Source organism: Leiobunum rupestre, chromosome 11 (genome assembly GCF_980474605.1).
Source record: "Leiobunum rupestre chromosome 11, qqLeiRupe1.1.hap1, whole genome shotgun sequence".
Taxonomy (NCBI): Eukaryota; Metazoa; Arthropoda; class Arachnida; order Opiliones; family Sclerosomatidae; genus Leiobunum; species Leiobunum rupestre.
In genome coordinates this window covers 40131885-40150743 of record NC_143394.1, presented here as the reverse complement: position 1 = coordinate 40150743, position 18859 = coordinate 40131885, and the positions used below count along the sequence as shown (strand labels likewise).

General features: G+C 38.1%; 1 protein-coding gene across 1 annotated transcript in view; it reads left to right on the top strand.

The window, feature by feature from the left end:
- Rbp6 (RNA-binding protein 6) overlaps nucleotides 1-18859 on the top strand; it is a 429839-nt gene that overhangs the window by 13587 nt on the left and 397393 nt on the right. Inside the window, exon 2 of the mRNA XM_090163570.1 lies at nucleotides 14559-14689. Coding sequence (XP_090019696.1) covers nucleotides 14634-14689 — 56 coding nt within the window. The 5' untranslated portion in view covers nucleotides 14559-14633. The remainder of the gene's footprint in view (nucleotides 1-14558; nucleotides 14690-18859) is intronic.

Here is an 18859-nt window from a genome sequence, read left to right as displayed (position 1 = left end):
TGGGGCCCCCTATATGTTGGCTTAAAAATCTATGCTTGTCGATTTGTGGGCCCCTAAGTGAAAACAAATCATCTACCCCTAACGCCGCCCCTGTAGCCAAAACGCGCACGTACTTGGGCCGTGGACAATATGATCATTTAAAGAAAAATAAAACAATTATTGGCGAAACATAAAAGAGCAAACAGCGTGTCTGTTTTTTGGGGCACGTTCTCATCGATTTTGGGCCGGAAGTTCGGGAAAGAAAAAGGAGAAAAATGAAAAGGAAACTGAAATCGAGACAAACTACTTTTCACGTTGAAATTGAAGCGCGAAAAAACGACACCAGATGCCGTTGACAATAGAAGTGAGACCTCCTTTCTTCAGTCATCAATGGCGAATCCCCTAAGCCCCCTCCCCTTTTTAAAGTCCGTTAGAAAATAAAAAAAATAAAAATATTTAGGCTTCAAGTTTTCGCAGCTTTTCCTTTCCCCGAGCATAAACCGAAAAAGGAGATTAGGTATTCGCACTTTCCAAAGTATCTAAACTTTAAGGATATATTCCTAAACCCTGAGCTTCGAGGCTCTAGCTTTTTTAATATTACGGTTTTTTAAGGTCAGATATTTAAATAGTGTTTCCAGGTTATTGGCGGCATTATTTCCCTTTTACCTAACTCGATAAAAACTGGGGTGATAACAAATCAATGCTCGTAGTTACTGTTACCTTCGAGCACTACCAAAGGCGGGGATTTTTCGGTTTCGCCGGAAATATAGCTCGCTATTTGAAATATTATTAAATATGAGTTTGGGGAAATTTGTTGTTTGCCACTAATATAAAGTAAGAGCTTGAAAAGTCTTGTAAAATAATTAGTATTTTCATAAAAATATTTCCCCACTTAAAAATTAGATTGAAAGTAAATACCTCAACCACCGTCATTCGTAACTGCCAGGTATTGACGACGAATAATTTCCTTGGCTAGCTAATTTTCGCTTGAAGTCAAGGTCTATCGAAAAATTATTACACCTTCGCAAGTGAAAATAACGCTTAAAGCCTAGTTCCCACTTAGCGAAAAAAACAATTTTAGCGCTGAAAATTGACGCTCGCGAATAAAATGTTCGATTTTTTTCAAATTCGCCGCTTTAAGCCTAGTTCCCACTTGCCGAATTTTCGGTAGTTTCGCGACGAATTTAATTTTCGCCGTAGCTTTGCTCTTTAGTAAATTTTATTCGCAAGCGTCAATTCGTCTCGCGAAAACTGAATTACGCGCCAAGTGGGAATTAGGCTTAAGTCGCGTCTCCGCGGTATCTAGCGAATGTTCTATTTTTTGACGTCCACACCTTGGCGATAAAAAACTTCAGCCAATCAGAAAACGCGTTCCCTCGATCTATTCCGCTCCCGTCCGTCACTTATTAAGCCTAGGTCTTTAGAAAAGTAGCTCAGCCAACTTGACCAAGATACTGAAGTAAAGGTAATTATCTCACTAATAGAATAGTTTATTTATTGAAATTATATACAGGAACATCCATTTGGTTCATTTTGAACTGATGTTTTATGTTAGGCCTAAAACATTACTAAAAACCCGCACGAGTTGTTTTCAGCGTTTTTAAATTTTCGCGCTAAAGTGAGAACCGCTTAACCAGCGACCGAAAAAACGCGTCTTTTTTCGTTGCGCGAAAATTTTATTCGTCTCGTGCGGGTTTTTAGTAATTTTTTAGGCCTAACATAAAACATCATTTCTAAATGAACAAAATGGATGTTCCTGTTGATAATTTCAATAAAATTAATTTAATTCTACTTAATGTCTTATTGGTTTATGCAATATACATTTAGTATATGTCCCCAAAAGATAGACGTTTTTGGGTTAGCGAAATATTTTAAATTACCTTTACTTCAGTATCTTAGTCAAGTTGGCTGAGCTGCTTTTCTAAAGACCTAGGCTTAATAAGTGACGGACGGGAGCGGAATAGATCGAGGGAACGCGTTTTCTGATTGGCTGAAGCTTTTTATCGCCAAGGTGTGGACGTCAAAAAATAGAACATTCGCTAGATACCGCGGAGACGCGATTTTAGCGGCGAATTTTATTCGCGAGCGTCAATTTTCAGCGCGAAAATTGGTTTTTTCGCTATTTGGGAGCTAGGCTTAACCGAGCAATAACAAATTATTGAATAAACACTCGCTCCGTTGCTGAAGTCATTTAATTTAAATTTTCAAAACGAAAACCCGTTTTCACTAGTATTTATCTCCATTAACTTAACCTGATAGTCATTCTGCCAACAAAGTGAGAAAAACCAGTTATTTATTTCGCTACCAAACTGTTCGCAGTATCCGAAATATAGTTTCGGTCTGAGATATTTCGGTCTCGGATTCATTTCGATCCGAATATAATATTCAGCTGGTTAGGCTGGGTGAATCAAAATATAGTTAGTAATCCATTAAGCGCTTCTCGGGGTGGAGCCAAGCGTCATTAGATGGCCTGGGATATCAATGTGATTGCGACAAACATTAAATTGTATGTCGGCTTCCTCGGCTAATATCGTGGAGGGAGTGGAAACGCTCAATGACAGTGCCCACCCGGAGTAGCCTGGCTCGCGTGTTGACTTCAGCGTAGGCCCACTGTCTTGCCGGATAATAGCCTACTAATATAAAAATGCGGGGTTAAAAAACAAAATATATATTAAAGGGGGTAAAAAAAGACTACATTAGGAATGTCTCCGGAACAATACAACGATTTATTTACCCTCTAAGTACTTTTAAATGGAGCGTTTGTCATCGCTTTATTAACCGAAATCAATCAGACGGTTGATAATTTTAATTCGTAAATTGAGTCATTTTATCATGGGTATATTTTACCCTATTTTTGCTTGTAACTCATTATCGCCGGTTTGGGAACACGGAAGGCAGTGGAAGGTTCGTTGCTGTACTTTCGTCATAAAGCCCTTTTAAAAATAAGCGAATTTCAGTGCCTTTGACAGCGCAGTTAGATGAAAAAGTAGACCAATGCCACGTGATCTCTGTGACCTATGACGTCAACCTTTGTTGTAATAAAAATAATAATAACCTAGGCTATTACCCAAAGCACCACCTTAGGCCCAAGTCATCTAGCGACTTTTATTGCCTTTTATTCTGGTGGCCTGGTTACAACGCGTAGGAGGGTGGTGGTAAGCCCTTCATGCCACGCGACCTAACAGCTTCCAACACTTACTATTACCATTAACCTCTACCCCTTTAACCAGTGGGGAGAGAACTTGGAAACTGTATACGCAGAAGGAGTGGTTCCGAGCTTTCAACACAAGCTGGGATCGAACACGGCTACTTTTTCTGCGAGGCGAAAGTGCTAACCACTCTGCCACCGCACCACGTTAATATTTATTTTAAAAGCCGATAGATGGGAGTCAGGGTAAATGAAACTTTAATTTCGTTCAACTGTGCGAGGTGGTTTGTCGAGATTACTGTAACAGCCATTTTCTCGCAATTTGTGATTGTCTCGCGGTGACAAGTTAGAGCTATTTGAACATTAATCACGTCACAGGTAAAGGTAGTGGACAATCAACTTAATTAATTTAAGATTCGCTCTAGCTAAGATACATATATTGAAATTGTTTTTTTTAATCCCTCATAAATGACTAGCCACGTGTTTAAATGATAAATGTTAGTTAAGCAACGAATCTATAGATGGCGGTAACGCAATTACAAAAGTTCGTCTATTATGGCAGCTAGGAGCAACAAACACAAGGAGAACGCAACCCGTAAAAAGTCGTGTATTTTCTTGTGTACATTCCTCATTGGTTAAACGCTTTAGCGCCTGTTTCCGTTGGAAGGGAAAAAAATCGGAAATTGTGTTACCCCCCTGCCCGTAAAACGATTAGCGTAAAGGTTCGTCCAATGAAATTCGTACACAACCCGGCGTTAGCGTGTTTAAACGCTAGTTGCGTTCTCCTTGTGTTTGTTGCTCCTAGATGGCAGGAACTTACAGGAGGTGGAATCTCTCTAAAATTGGTATTTCGAGATAAATCGATTTTTTTAATTCTTATGAAAACTAACAATACTACAGTATTTAGGTAACTGGAAACTAGTTGTTAGGGGTTTCATTTAGTCCGCAATCTAAATATAACAACGACTATCGCTAAAATTAGGTAAATCTCAAAATAATTTGACATAATTTGTTTTGTACGTTTATATTTGGCTAAAACTCTTGGCAGAAACGCATTATGTGGTATAATCTAGGAGGATTCAAGTGTACCTGGAGAAGAATTCGGTGGGCCACGGGAGAGGCTGCTCAAAGCCTCAAACTCTTGGACATAAAACTACAACGGAGCCATCTAGTGGGGAAAATGTGAACTATGACAACGTGTTTGGTTTAGGAACTGGATCAATATTTTTATGACACCTAGAATCGCTACGACAGTTGTCAAAGCAACAATATTTCCCCATAATTAAATTTAAAACTTAACATTCATTGCAACTTTCTTCGAAATTATATAGTTTTCGGGCAAATTTCTTCGACGTGGCCTAAGCTAAAAACCGTCAAATTTCGAAATACTGTCTAGCAGACGAATGTTTTGGTAACACCTAGGTTACTTTAAAACTTTGTAGGTGGCGCTAAAACGTTATGTCCAAGTATTTGACACACCAGGCGACAGCTAGCCGAGCCGCGAGGCATTGGTCGGGGGAATACAAATTTCTTCTCCAGGTACACTTGAATCCTCCTAGGTATAATAATGGCCATAGTGACTGTTACCCTGGGAATGCAGCTGAAGAAATTAGAGCAGACGAAATTATACGCAATGAAGACCCTTATTGGTTAATAACGACATAATGCGTTTCTGCAAATTTCCGACGGTCGTTAATGCGTTTCTGCGGAGTATTTTCGAAACTTTTCGATTTTAAATGCGTTTCTGCGGAGTATTTTTGAAACTTTTCGATTTTAAAGGCGTTTCTGCGGAGTATTTTCGAAACTTTTCGATTTTAAATGCGTTTCTGCGGAGTATTTTCGAAACTTTTCGATTTTAAATGCTTTTCTGCGGAATATTTTCGAAACTTTTCAATTTTAAAGGCGTTTCTGCGGAATATTTTCGAAACTTTTCGATTTTAAATGCGTTTCTGCGGAGTATTTTCGAAACTTTTCGATTTTAAATGCGTTTCTGCGGAGTATTTTCGAAACTTTTCGATTTTAAAGGCGTTTCTGCGGAGTATTTTCGAAACTTTTCGATTTTAAAGGTGTTTCTGCGGAGTATTTTCGAAACTTTTCGATTTTAAAGGCGTTTCTGCGGAGTATTTTCGAAACTTTTCGACTTTAATGTGTTTCTGCATTTTCACATTTCGGAAACTACACCAGATAAAAAAAAAGGACTTCAAATTTAGAATCAGCGCCCTAATAATAGTATGAGGAGCATTCAAACTCAAAAAGTCAAAAATGATCGATAATGCATTTCTGAAACGTAGGGCAGTGCAGTGGGATCAGCTTATTGTAGAGTTGTAAGTCGGAAAAATTTTCCGTATTTCTCCGAAAAAAAGAAAAACGGTTTCATTCCATGATTATTCTAATATTATTCGCAAATTTAAATTTCGCAGTATTTTTACCTCATTTTTTCGACTAAAACCCCTAAAAAATAAGATATGTTTAATTTTTTTATTTTTCCGTGAAATTAACAACTCTAGCTTATTCTATTAAGTGAACAACCGGAAAACAACCTAATTTATTATCTAAACAATTTGTTTATGACTACCATTTATCGGCTTACTTAAGGAAAACAAACCATAGTACGCAGTGAAATATCAAATTGTTTGGTAATTATTTCATTTACAATATTCCTTTATTTTGAAAAATACTTCGTTCACGTATAAGGCACCTTAGCTATATTTAAAAATCGACTTTCTGGCTGTCGATTTAGATAATACAAATTTAAATTGTACTTTTCTCATGGTTTCATTTAAATAACTACGACAAACAAAGTCTATAGTGGGCAAACGTTAAGTTTTGAAGTATAATGAAAAATTCACTTGCTTCGAAAACTGTTTGATTATTTTATTAAAACTAGCGTTAAAATTAGGGGTCATCCATACATCAAGTGTTTCGTAACTTCTAAACGGCGGCCCAAATCGAAAAAATGTCATAGAACATTTTCGACTCAAAATGAGGTGTACAACCCGTAAGTCTTCGCTCATACCACCCTTTTTGAAACACCCTGTATATTTTGGCGCCATCTACGGCAGGTTTTCGAAATCCGGGATTATCTCATTTTTGTAGAAACGTAAGAAAGGAAAATTGTAAACTAAGCGCTTTTTTTCTAGCAGATGGCGTTCCAGTCACTTATCTCGCGCGCGCCTTATTACTCGAGTGTCGTATCGCCGGGCAGTTAGTACGAAAAAATCCTCAGTTTAATATCCTCGAAATTAATTCGATAGTACAGTTAGAAGCGATTAATATTAATCGAATCTGGCAAAGTCAGCTAGGGCCGATCGATTAACCGATTAGGTAATCGATTGACGTTCGAAGCCGTTTCTGAATCAGCACTCCTGGCGGTAGTAACTAGACTCGATAATTTAGTAGGCGTCATTACCCAAACTGCTCTCGTACGGGTAATAGATGAGTAAAATTCATAAGAGGCAGATTAATGAAATGTAAATCCCATTAGAAGCGAGAAAGGAGGGGAGGCCGAAAGGTCGTTTATTCAAAACTTCGCCAAACTACAAATTATTAATTATATCGCCGTTAAAATCACCTTCGCGAAAGCGCGCCCTATCGCGAAATAAAGACACTGCCGAGTTTCGAAACCTATTCTAAAAAAAGCGACCCTTTATCGTTGCTCGGAAGAAAGGAAGATGGCGCTGGGGGTTCGCGAAATCATAAAAAGAAGGCGAGTCAGGAACGGCGGGAAAGTAATTTTCTTAACGACATCGGCCATAAGGCTCTCTTTATAATTTTGAATAGATTTTTGGGGTTCTTTCGGGGAACATCAAACGCTTCGGCGTGTTGACTATCGAAGATAGGCCGATAAAAAATGGCAGTTCATCAATGAGGAGTGCTTTTGATGGCTTTTAAATTATCGGACAGCCATTTGGTTCGCTCGCCCTTTCTTCGCGAAAAAAAAGATTTTGCTCCGAAATCGACTGGACGCCGGTGGGCGGCGAGTTCGTCAGATACCACCTGATGATAGGTCGCACGCGATGACCAGCCAACTTCCTACCCCCCCCCCCTTAAATCCCCGAATATCTTCCTTTACTTTGGCATTTTCGTATCTCCGCGTTCACTCTTTCGAAGATTTTTGGTTCAAGTTGTATTTCCAATATGGAAATTGAGGGGAAAACTGAATTGAGTAGGGGCTCTAGCCTTCAAAAGTGATTTTTCCGGCCGACCTCAACGGCCATCGCTGCTATCAAATTATGAAGGGTTGAACCTTAGTCGTCCATACGAGATTTACCCCCGCGCGAAAACCAAGTATGAGAATTTTTATTACCGTTCGTTATGGAGGGCGTTTTTTTGCAGGTCCATCAGACATTCAATACTTTTGTTCCTAATAGATTTCATATTTGAAAAATAATAATATCTAAAGACTGGTTTCTGGCCAAAATGTGATGCCCCAATACAAATGGTATTCAGAGTTGCTATCCTGTCACGATATAGAAGAAATAAAACTATATTAAATGATCCTGCTCAGTGGCGCCGATCACTTTTGTCACCAATGGGGGCCGAAGCTCACTAATAAACTTGGAATGAGGCTGCTGGCAACACTTTCTTGCTACGGATGCTTAAAAGTAAATAGCCTTTAACATAGGCGGTTTTACCAATGGGGGCTCTCCCCCCATTGATTTTTCCCAATGGGGGCTTCGGCCCCGCCGCCCCCATGGGATCGGCGCCACTGATCCTGCTACAAATATATTCCAGGTCATTTTATTGACTTTGATTATCGTTAAAATGTTACAGAATTGTCACTTTACAGGGTGTTTCAAAAGGTGATGCAAAAATCTTAAGGAGTTGTAGGGGTGAGTTGAGAAGTATGCCTGTTTTTCCCCATTTTCCTACGATGAGTTAAAAGAGCGCCAGAGAGATTCCAAGTGTGGCATACTAGCCCCTGGAAGTAGGCTACAACAAGCGCAAAACCAAGCAGCAGTGAAACGCGAACATTAAGGTTTGGGTTCGTGTGATAGGTGAAAAAGGACTTTGTAAACAAATCGAGGTAACCAACGTAAAAATTTAAACTTAAACAGTATTTAAAGTCCCTGCTGCTTCCTTTTGCGCTTGTTGCAGCCTACTTCCAGGGGCTAGTATGCCACACTTTGAAGCTCTCCAGCGCTCTTTTAACTCATCGTAGGAAAATGGGGGAAAACAGGCATACTTCTCAACTCACCCCCTACAACTCCTTCAAATTTATACATAACCTTTTGAAAAACCCTGTTTATTGCCTTTAGTATATCTTGTCCCGAATAGGGCTCGGCGTTCGGATAGGAAATTTTCCGATAATTGTTTTATATCCATATCCGAAAATTGTCCGAATAAAAACTTATTTGTTACATATCAAATCGTATAATAGCCGTGAATAATATCCATAAATAAACTACATCTTTAAAGAAACAGACACTTCATGATTTTTATATTAACTTTAATTTTAAAATAACATTGTACGATTCTAGGTACCAAAACCAAAACCCTGGAAATATCCTAAATAGACCAATACATATTATTAGGAAGGAGAAGGGTATTTTACAGGGGTTACGCCATTAGAGGTACTATTTCTAAATACGCGAAGTCTTAAGAGATGGCGCCACCAGTTCCAAATAGTGAAGATCTATTTCGTTTTTCTTTTAATGCTGAATTTATAATGAATTGAATATTTGGTTTATAGTTTTACGTAAAACTTCGCTTAATATAGTTTCAAAAATTATTTTTCGCTCTAAATGGTTTCCTGTAAGACATTTGTGTACCCTCACTTAACATGACAAAAATAAATTGGATTTTTTAATTTTTTTTTTTTCATATTTTAAGGTTAGAAACAAGAATTGAGTTATCCGTTGATGCATCAGGCAATGTTTAAGCCCACTTTGGGGTAATAAATGTGGTTTCTTAGCATTTCTCAAGGGAGGGATTTTTCAGCTCTGAATATTATATTGGAGTTTGGTTAAATATATTTTCTGGTTCAAATATGAACTAAGAAACGTATTTAAAAAAATTATTATTTTAATATAAATTTTCAAAAAATGAATTTCATATGCTTTATTTCAAATTTACTGTACAACAGTCTACTAAGATAAAATTGAAAAAATATCGATCTGTTAAAAATGGCAATGCGCGTGTGGAGAAGGGGCGGATATCGAAATAACAAACTATCGATTGTGTAATTTCAATTTTAAGTATTGGCAGTATGTTACGCGATATCCGGTATTTTATTCAAATCATAAACTAAATGCTTAAGCGGACGTAAAATACCAGTTTTTGGTGCTCAAGACTTAAATTGGCAACATCGACCGTATGTCGAAGCATTTCATTAAAATTACAGACCGCAACGATTTTGAATTTGATCAATACGATCGATAATCTGATACTTCGATTGCAGCCTCTTCTGCACACGCGCATTGTCATTTTTGGCGGATCGTGATTTTTTGTTAATTTTTGATTTTTACAGAATAGCCTCCCATTTTTACAAACAAGGAGAGTACCCAAGGTGTTTATTGCGGATTTTGTTCAAAGTCAGGCGTAATGTAGACCTATATGAGATATGAAATTTCACAAAGGTAGACGTTGTACTACCCATTAGATTTACCATGACAACCGAAATTGTTTTTGACCACTTAAAACAAGAAATCTCCATTTAAAAATTTTAAAATCATGAAATGGGTAATTTGAACCACATTTATAGGTAAACTTCATCAAGTTTGGGTAAATTGGAAATTTTTGGGTAAAATAAGAAAAAAATCTTATTTTTGTTTTAAGTGGTCAAAAACGTTTTCGGTTGCCATGGTAAATCGAATGGGTAGTGCAACGTCACCTTTTACGAAATTTCATACTTCATATAGGTCTACATTACGCTCGACTTTGAACAAAATCGGCCTTTAACTCCTCCGGTACTCTCCTTGTAAGTTGTAAGTAAATATAATTTTTTTTTCGCGAGCTTGGTAAGTTGCATTATCGGGCGAGGGGGGTAAATGGGTCCATACTCTTAGGTACCCGAAAACGTTTGTGGTAACCTTGATTTCGAAGCACCCTGGTTAAAATGAGATATTAAATCGAAACACGGCGTAAAGCGTGGTTTATTTTTCGCGAAGAGTCGTGAACGTTATTATTTTGGACGTGCGACATTATTATCGTGTTGCGTTGTATCTTGGAGCGAATACAATGGGACAAGGCGTCGTGTTCCTTTCACGGGCCGTACACAGACAGCGACGCTAAAAATAGAGAGACAACGACCGCTTTTCCTAATCTAAAAACGCGGCCTGCATTTCGTCAACGGGACATGACTCGAATCAGATCAAGCGTGACACGGCGCGCGGAGGGAGCCGAGAAGAGAAAGAACTCGAGTGTGTCTTCTCGTACACCCTGTCACCTCGCGGCCCAGTCATCCGCGTCCTCAGCTACCAGTCCACCCTTCCAGCTTCGACGTCGCTCCCAAGTGATTCTTTCGATATCGACAGTTTCCGAACGAAACAAGAAGAACCTAAATAACAAAAGAAAAGAGAATTTCCTCAACGACATTCTAAAAATGGCCGACGCGGGGTTGCGTCAGAATACTCTGTTGGAAAGAAGGGATTTTTTGTACGTCTCGCTGGGGATACGCCCTCTCTTAGTGATAACCGAAGAATCTGTCCACTTTTTGACGGACACCATACTTCTTTCTATATATTATCTCTCTTCGCTACTCTGTCGGTTTTTTGCTCCGTTGTTTGGTATTTCTCTCCTTGTAAGCTCGGAGGAGAACGCCCATGATGATCCGAATGCTCGCTAGCTTCGTCTCCATTTAAGGGCTGGATCGAGTTCGAACCCGTTGTTCCTGAGAGCTAATACCTGCATCGAATGAAAAGAGTCGTTTGCTTTTTTTCTTATATTCAGGAATCTTCTCGCTCCTGCCATTTGATCATTAAATGTAATTTATGTCACCGATTTAAGATATAATTAAATGTAAGTCGGAAAATATTCCGCGGAAAATGACTGAGAGCTTATTTTTCCGAAAAAATAAAAAAGTTTTCATTCCATGATTAGTCTAATATTGTTTGCAAATTTAAATACAGCGGGGCTATTTATTATTTTTATTTTTTATTAGTTTCAACTTTTTAGTTACACCTTACCAACGTACTTATTATGGGGAACCTAATGGTGCAAAAATTATTAGCCGCAAATAATTAATTTTAAAGATATACTCATTTTAAAGATGTACAAACTGAACGGTTCGAGGCGTAGAATTCTCGCCGCGGCGAAGGGAGCTCGCCGTCGCGCCGTTTTTTCCCGGTCGAAAATCAGCCTTTCTTTATTTATTGGGAGTGGTAATGGAGCCAGTAGGACCACAATATTTTAGAAATATACTGCTGTAGTAGACGTGGGGACTAAGGATTAAAATGACGGTTCCCGAAACAAAGCTTTTGTTAAAGGATTAAAATTAAAATCCACGATCTGGCCAACGATTCCTTAAAATTAGTCGAGATTAATTTTCGGGAATTATTACTTAAGGAGATATAGACGACAAAACATTAATCGGCATAATCAAGGACTGGACGATACTAGGTGCGTTTGGCTAGGTACTGTCCTCTAGGTCGCGTTACAGACGGCCCATCGTGATAGCAAGAATGGCGTTGGGGTGGCACCGCGCGCCCCCAGCACGAGAGCGTAGCGAACGTGCGGCGCCGCCAGGCGCCAATACTTAGATGGTATAAAATTCGATTAAAAGACCTTTTTTTAGCTAGTTACGTTACACTTTTCGTTTAACTAACCCTAACTTTTTTAATAATGCTTTACGGGGAATAATTTTTGCACCATTGGAATCTCCTTAAAAAGTACTTTAAGGGGGTCGGGAAAGGGAGTGGCGGGGCTATTGTTCCAATTTACCTAAAGCGGCATTTTCGCCTCATTTTTTCGAATATTAAAGTAAAACTAAACCTCTAGACTAGTTTAAACTGATTAACAATGTAACACTATTAATGTTTTGTAGTATGTTTACTGATATTAGACATTTTATATCGATAAAAAGTTAAAAACATTTAAAACCCTTAAAAAGTAATTTTTGTTTCAATTTTTTTCAAGGTTTTCTGGAATTTTTCCGCAAAATTAACAACTCTAGTTTGTGCTTTATCAGGGTAACGTTCAGTAACGCAAATCTGGGAAAAATCAATTTTTACTTAAAGAGCGCTAGTCGTCATAGTGTCGTAGGAAGTTACTGAACTTGTGTTATTTCTAGTGAGCGCTGTTAAAATTTTGTCGTGATCATTTATTGATTCTATCGTTTCGTAAAGCAAACCAGTGGAATTGTTGATTAAAACTACAGCTGTATAATTTTCTGGATTTTCAGCCATTTTTTCGGAATTCACCGACGCGTTTGACGTTAAGAAATCAAAAAAAGCTTCTCTGCGAGATGGTTTTTTTTATGAACATCGGATGCCCATCGTGACGTCAAATCGGAAACGCGAGAAATCGTACAGTATTAAAATGTTGGCATCGATTACTCATCGATGTTTTTGATGAGCGTTACTGAACGTACCCCAGAAGTACAGGCGCGTAGGAACGTTTCGGATTAAGGGGGGTACAGTTTGAATATTGAATTTAACGCTCCTCTTAAACGTAATAAAAAATACAGTTTTAAAAATCAGCTAGGCTAATACCTAAGGCACCGCCTAAGTCATCAAGCGACTTTTAAAGCTATTAATTCGGGTGGCCGGGTTACAATGCGTAGGAGGGTGGTGGCAAGCCCTTCAAGCCGCGCGAGCCAACAGCTCCCTACACTAACTATTACCGTTAACCTCAACGAGTTTTCATGGGAGGGGTAACCGAAGAGCCCGGGGGAAAACCCCTTAAACGAGTAGGGAGAGAACTTGCAAACTCAACGCGGAAGGAGTAGTTCCGAGTTTCTACCCAGTGCCACAAGTTAGGATGGAACCCGGCTCCTCTTGCTGCGAGGCGAAAATGCTAACCACTCCGCCACCCCATCAATTTTAAGAGGGGTACATTGTATCCCCCGTTCCTACGCCAATGAGTTGGTTGGTATATAATGATTGTTCGGTTTATGTAAGTATAAACAAACATTGAATACCGTCCTCAACCATAGCGCATTACTCACTCTCACCAGATACAAAACTTATCTATCCATACTAGATGGCAATGGTATCGCGTACAGATTGGTATAACGCGGTTTATTTAAAATATACTATTTATATTTAAACACTACAGTAGTCTTGTTTCTATACCGCTTATGTTATATCCGGGCCTACGGGGGTCTGGGGAAAACGCGTCAAATTAAATACTTTTTGGATTTTAAATCGAAATATATAGTTATTGCATAATTCAGGATAAGATATTTTGTCTTGGGAAAATCTTTTGTTCTGCCTATTTGTGAACTTTTTTAGCTCGTAAAAATTCCGAGGGGGGGGAGGGAAGCAAATGAAATGGAGTGTTAGAAATTCGTTATTATAACGATTTTCATACGGGAAGTATGGTTTATAAATAAAGTAAATATTCCTACGGATATTTTAGGTCGTACGTGATGCTAAGTGATGAAAATCGCGCACATTGAAAACTGCACCGATCCTAAGAAGGTACAGATTTCGTTTTTATCAGATATATTCTGAAAATAGCCATTTTGCAACGGTGTTCTTTTACTGATTACCAAAATGGACGAATAGAACATTTTTTCAAATCGCTGACTCGCGAGTTGATAGTGTATAGCGTAAACTCGCTCATCGAGAAAACAATTTTTTTTTATCTCGTAAAAGTGGCTCTTAATTTGCCAGACTAATTATAGTTTTCAACAATGTTCGGAGCTTCCCGTGACTGAGAAGCGGAAAGTGATTCCAATCGGAATGGTGGTGTAAAAACCCTCACAGAGTTCATTCTTTGCAAGCCACCCCCACATACCGCGCAGTTTCAGTCAACTAGCTAAGTCTTTTCCCCAGTAGGCTATACTGGAGGGGGGGGGGGAATAAATTAATGAAGTTTGATTTTTTTCCCGGCGTTTTTTCCCAAGTACTTTAATTGAAGATTACCGAAGGAATTTCTTCCTAACCTTATCTGCTTAGGTAAGCCCTCGACGTCCCTCGAATATTCAAAAAATTTTAGGATCCCCACTCGTCTCCGCTGACAAATATTTAGAAACAGTAGCTAAAAATAAAAACGCATTTAAGTTATCGCGAAATACATCGGCAACATTTTTCCAAAGCCGTTGGCCCGACTTTAAGCTTATACACCAAAAATAAAAATAAAACCATCGTTAAATTTGAAAATGAAAATTTTGCTAAGCCTAACTATATTTGGTTTTTTCATTCCCCATTTCTTTTTTTAACGTGCCGAGGTAATTTCGTACTATTTATAGGCTTAAAAATTGTTCAATGAAGCCGGTTATTAAAAACTAATTTTCCCTTTTCTCCCCGTTTCTTATTTTCCTCTTAAGATTTCTTCTCGACTTATTTTGGAAGCGCGCTGTATGTAAACGTTGGGATAATTAATTCGACCAAGGCTTAACAAAATGGACACTGAAGACGTTGCGATGGAGACCGTCGAAAGCTCTGATGAGCATGCCGGGTAAGTCATTCTCATTTACCCTTCTTTCATTTTCGAGGTGTAGTCGGCGAAATGAGGTGTAGTCGGCGAAATGAGGTGTAATCGGCGAAATGAGGTGTAGTCGGCGAAATGAGGTGTAGTCGGCGAAATGAGGTGTAGTCGGCGAAATGAGGTGTAATCGGCGAAATGAGGTGTAGTCGGCGAAATGAGGTGTAGTCGGCGAAATGAGGTGTAGTCGGCGAAATGAGGTGTAGTCGGCGAAATGAGGTGTAATCGGCGAAATGAGGTGTAGTCGGCGAAATGAGGTGTAGTCGGCGAAATGAGGTGTAATCGGCGAAATGAGGTGTAGTCGGCGAAATGAGGTGTAGTCGGCGAAATGAGGTGTAATCGGCGAAATGAGGTGTAATCGGCGAAATGAGGTGTAATCGGCGAAATGAGGTGTAGTCGGCGAAATGAGGTGTAGTCGGCGAAATGAGGTGTAATCGGCGAAATGAGGTGTAGTCGGCGAAATGAGGTGTAATCGGCGAAATGAGGTGTAGTCGGCGAAATGAAGTGTAGTCGGCGAAATGAGGTGTAGTCGGCGAAATGAGGTGTAGTCGGCGAAATGAGGTGTAGTCGGCGAAATGAGGTGTAGTCGGCGAAATGAGGTAGAGCTGCCATAATCAGTTGTAGTTGGCGAAATTCGTTACAGCTGCAAAAATCAGGTGTAATTAGCGAAATGAGGTAGAGCTGCCATACTCAGGTGTAGTTGGCGAAATGAGGTATAGAGCTGCCATAATCAGGTGTAATTGGCGAAATGAGGTAGAGCTGCCATAATCAGTTGTAGTTGGCCAAATGAGGTAGACCTGCCATAATCAGGTGTAATTGGTGAAATGAGGTAGAGCTGCAAAAATCAGGTGTAATTGGTGAAATGAGGTAGAGCTGCCATAATCAGTTGTAGTTGGCCAAATGAGGTAGACCTGCCATAATCAGGTGTAATTGGTGAAATGAGGTAGAGCTGCAAAAATCAGGTGTAATTGGTGAAATGAGGTAGAGCTGCCATAATCAGGTGTAATTTGTGAAATGAGGTAGAGCTGCCATAATCAAGTGTAGTTGGCGAAATGAGGTAGAGCGGCCATAATCAGGTGTAGTTGGCGAAATGAGGTAGACCTGCCATAATCAGGTGTAGTTGGCGAAATGAGGTAGAGCTGCCATAATCAGGTGTAGTTGGCGAAATAAGGTAGAGCTGCCATAATCAGGTGTAGTTAGCGAAATGAGGTGGAGCTGCAAAAACCAGTCGTAGTTGGCGAATTGAGTTACAGCTGCCATAATCAGGTGTAGTTGGCGAAATGAGTTACAGCTGCCATAATCAGGTGTAGTTGGCCAAATGAGGTGTAGTACGCAAATAAAATTGAGATTTTTACCTCTTTTTTTCTAGAAACCAAATAGCTTATAAACATTCAAAAACATTTTGCCAAGTAACTGTGGGAAATTAGAATATATTGGCGAAAACCAGGCTTATCCACACCGCTGAAATTGACCCTCTTGGGTACGTCCCTGTGCCCAAAATCGGGTATTGTTACTGAACTTGTATTTTGCCAGCTGGCAGTATTTTTCGCGTCATTCTTCAACTCGCGATTGATTGAGTTCGTGTTTTAAAAACCGGATATGGATGTCGCGCTTTTCTCTACTTTTTGAAATTGCATTAAATTTATCTACTTTTTGAAATTGCGTTAAATTTATCTACTTTTTGAAATTGCGTTAAATTTATCTACTTTTTGAAATTGCGTTAAATTTATCTACTTTTTGAAATTGCGTTAAATTTATCTACTTTTTGAAATTGCGTTAAATTTATCTACTTCATTGAAATTTCGTTAAATTTATGTACTTTTTGAAATTGCGGAAAGTTTCACTATTTTCAAATCGCGATTGATTGAATTCGTGTTCTAAAAACCGGATATAGATGTCATGCTTTACTCTACTTTTTGAAACAGCGTTAAATTTATCTACTTTTTGAAATAGCGTTAAATTTATCTACTTTTTGAAATAGCGTTAAATTTATCTACTTTTTGAAATAGCATTAAATTTATCTACTTTAAAAATTGCGGAAAGTATCTCTACTTTTTGAAATTGCGGAAAGTTTCACTATTTTCAAATCGCGATTGATTGAATTCGTGTTCGTGATACTTTAGGAGGATGCTAGTTATTGAAATCGTTTCGGGCTCACAGGGAAGTTCGATTTTGATGCATTGAGGAAACCTTTCCAAAATTATATGCAGATTTTGGAAGACAGGTTAAGTCCACGCTAGAAAACACGTAACGCAAACTAGTTAGTAAACAGTCTGTACACAATTCAGCTGCGTCTACACTCCTACGCGTTAGCTCTATACGTGTTTTCTATCTCGGGCTTAACCAGTATATCAATCAAAATGAACGACGTATTCATAATACAAAATATAATTTCATATGTAATATCAGATATCGAGCAATGTAACAAAATATGTTCGAAACAATTTACAATACAAATTAAATCTAAGTAAATTAATCTATTGAATAGTAATGTTATTTTATTAAGATATAATTTAATTTTAGATTAAATAACCGATAGAAGCCAAGTATTCTACAATAGGGACTTGGCAGTGCTACGTCACAGTTTTTTTTAAATAGTTTTTATCGTGGGGAGAAAAAATATACCACAATGGCGGCCATGGCCAAAGCTACTAAGTGCCAAGTCTCTATTAAACGAGAAAACAGTTAGTTTAAAAATCAATAAATTCAATAGATTATTAATGCTATTTATTTAAAAAAAAGATTGATTTGATTTTTATAAAATAAATAAAACTAGTGCCAACTCGGCTCCGAATTAAACACGTGAAAACGAATTCATAACAAAAAGTAGAATCTATAAAATATGATTTAAATTAAAAATTGTTTTTATTTTTATTAAATTAAAAAATCTAGTGCCAACCCAGTTCCGAATTAAACACGTGATAATGAATTCATAAGAAAAAGTAGAATCTATAAAATATGATTTAAATTAAAAATTGTTTTTATTTTTATTAAATTAAAAATCTAGTGCCAACCCAGTTCCGAATTAAACACGTGATAATGAATTCATAACAAAAAGTAGAATCTATAAAATATGATTTAAATTAAAAATTGTTTTTATTTTTATTAAATTAAAAATCTAGTGCCAACACTGTTCCGAATTAAACACGTTATAACGAATTCATAACAAAAAGTAGAATCTATAAAATATGATTTAAATTAAAAATTGTTTTTATTTTTATTAAATTAAAAAATCTAGTGCCAACCCAGTTCCGAATTAAACACGTTATAACGAATTCATAACAAAAAGTAGAATCTATAAAATATGATTTAAATTAAAAATTGTTTTTATTTTTATTAAATTAAAAAATCTAGTGCCAACCCAGTTCCGAATTAAACACGTGATAATGAATTCATAACAAAAAGTAGAATCTATAAAATATGATTGTAATAAAAAATCAAAATAAACACGTGATAACGGATAACGTAATACAAAGTAGAATTTCAGCTCTAATATCAGACAGGTACAAAATACTGTCGATTACAAACGCCTGGATGTCGTTTTTTTATGTTCGCTTTCGAAAGCAGCACGCACTCGGGATTTATATAAACCCGTACGGTAGCAGAATGTAACGGTTGTTTTAAATTTACATTTGGACGATGACGGAGCGATTTATTCGCGTTAAATTTCGACAAAGCACGCGACGCCAACAGCATTTCCCCATTTGCTTAGTTAAGCTGTAAAATATGATGTCGTGGCAACGTGAGAGAGAGAGTGAGTTTACAGTTTACAGTACGTGAACTGGCCTCCGAAATAGCAGCAATGACGAGACCGTTTCCTAATTCGCGCCGAGAAATGACCTCGATCAAACCGTACATTATGTGTCCGGACATAGCCAGTCCACCGAAGTTAAATGATTAAAAACCAAAAAAAATAGCTTAGATCAGCGGAAATAAAAAATTCCTTTTCGCGGATACCAGAGGGCGTTCGTGCCCTTACGGACGTTCCGCTTATGTAATCTTTCTCCATTTGTAATAGGCGCTCTCCTAAGTTTTTCGTAAGGGACGACTGAAGTATTTCTCGGAGACGGGAACGCCCCCGGGTGACACGAGTTGAAAATAAACTAGCGGAACAGTCTAGTATCTGGGTCGCTAGAGCTTTTA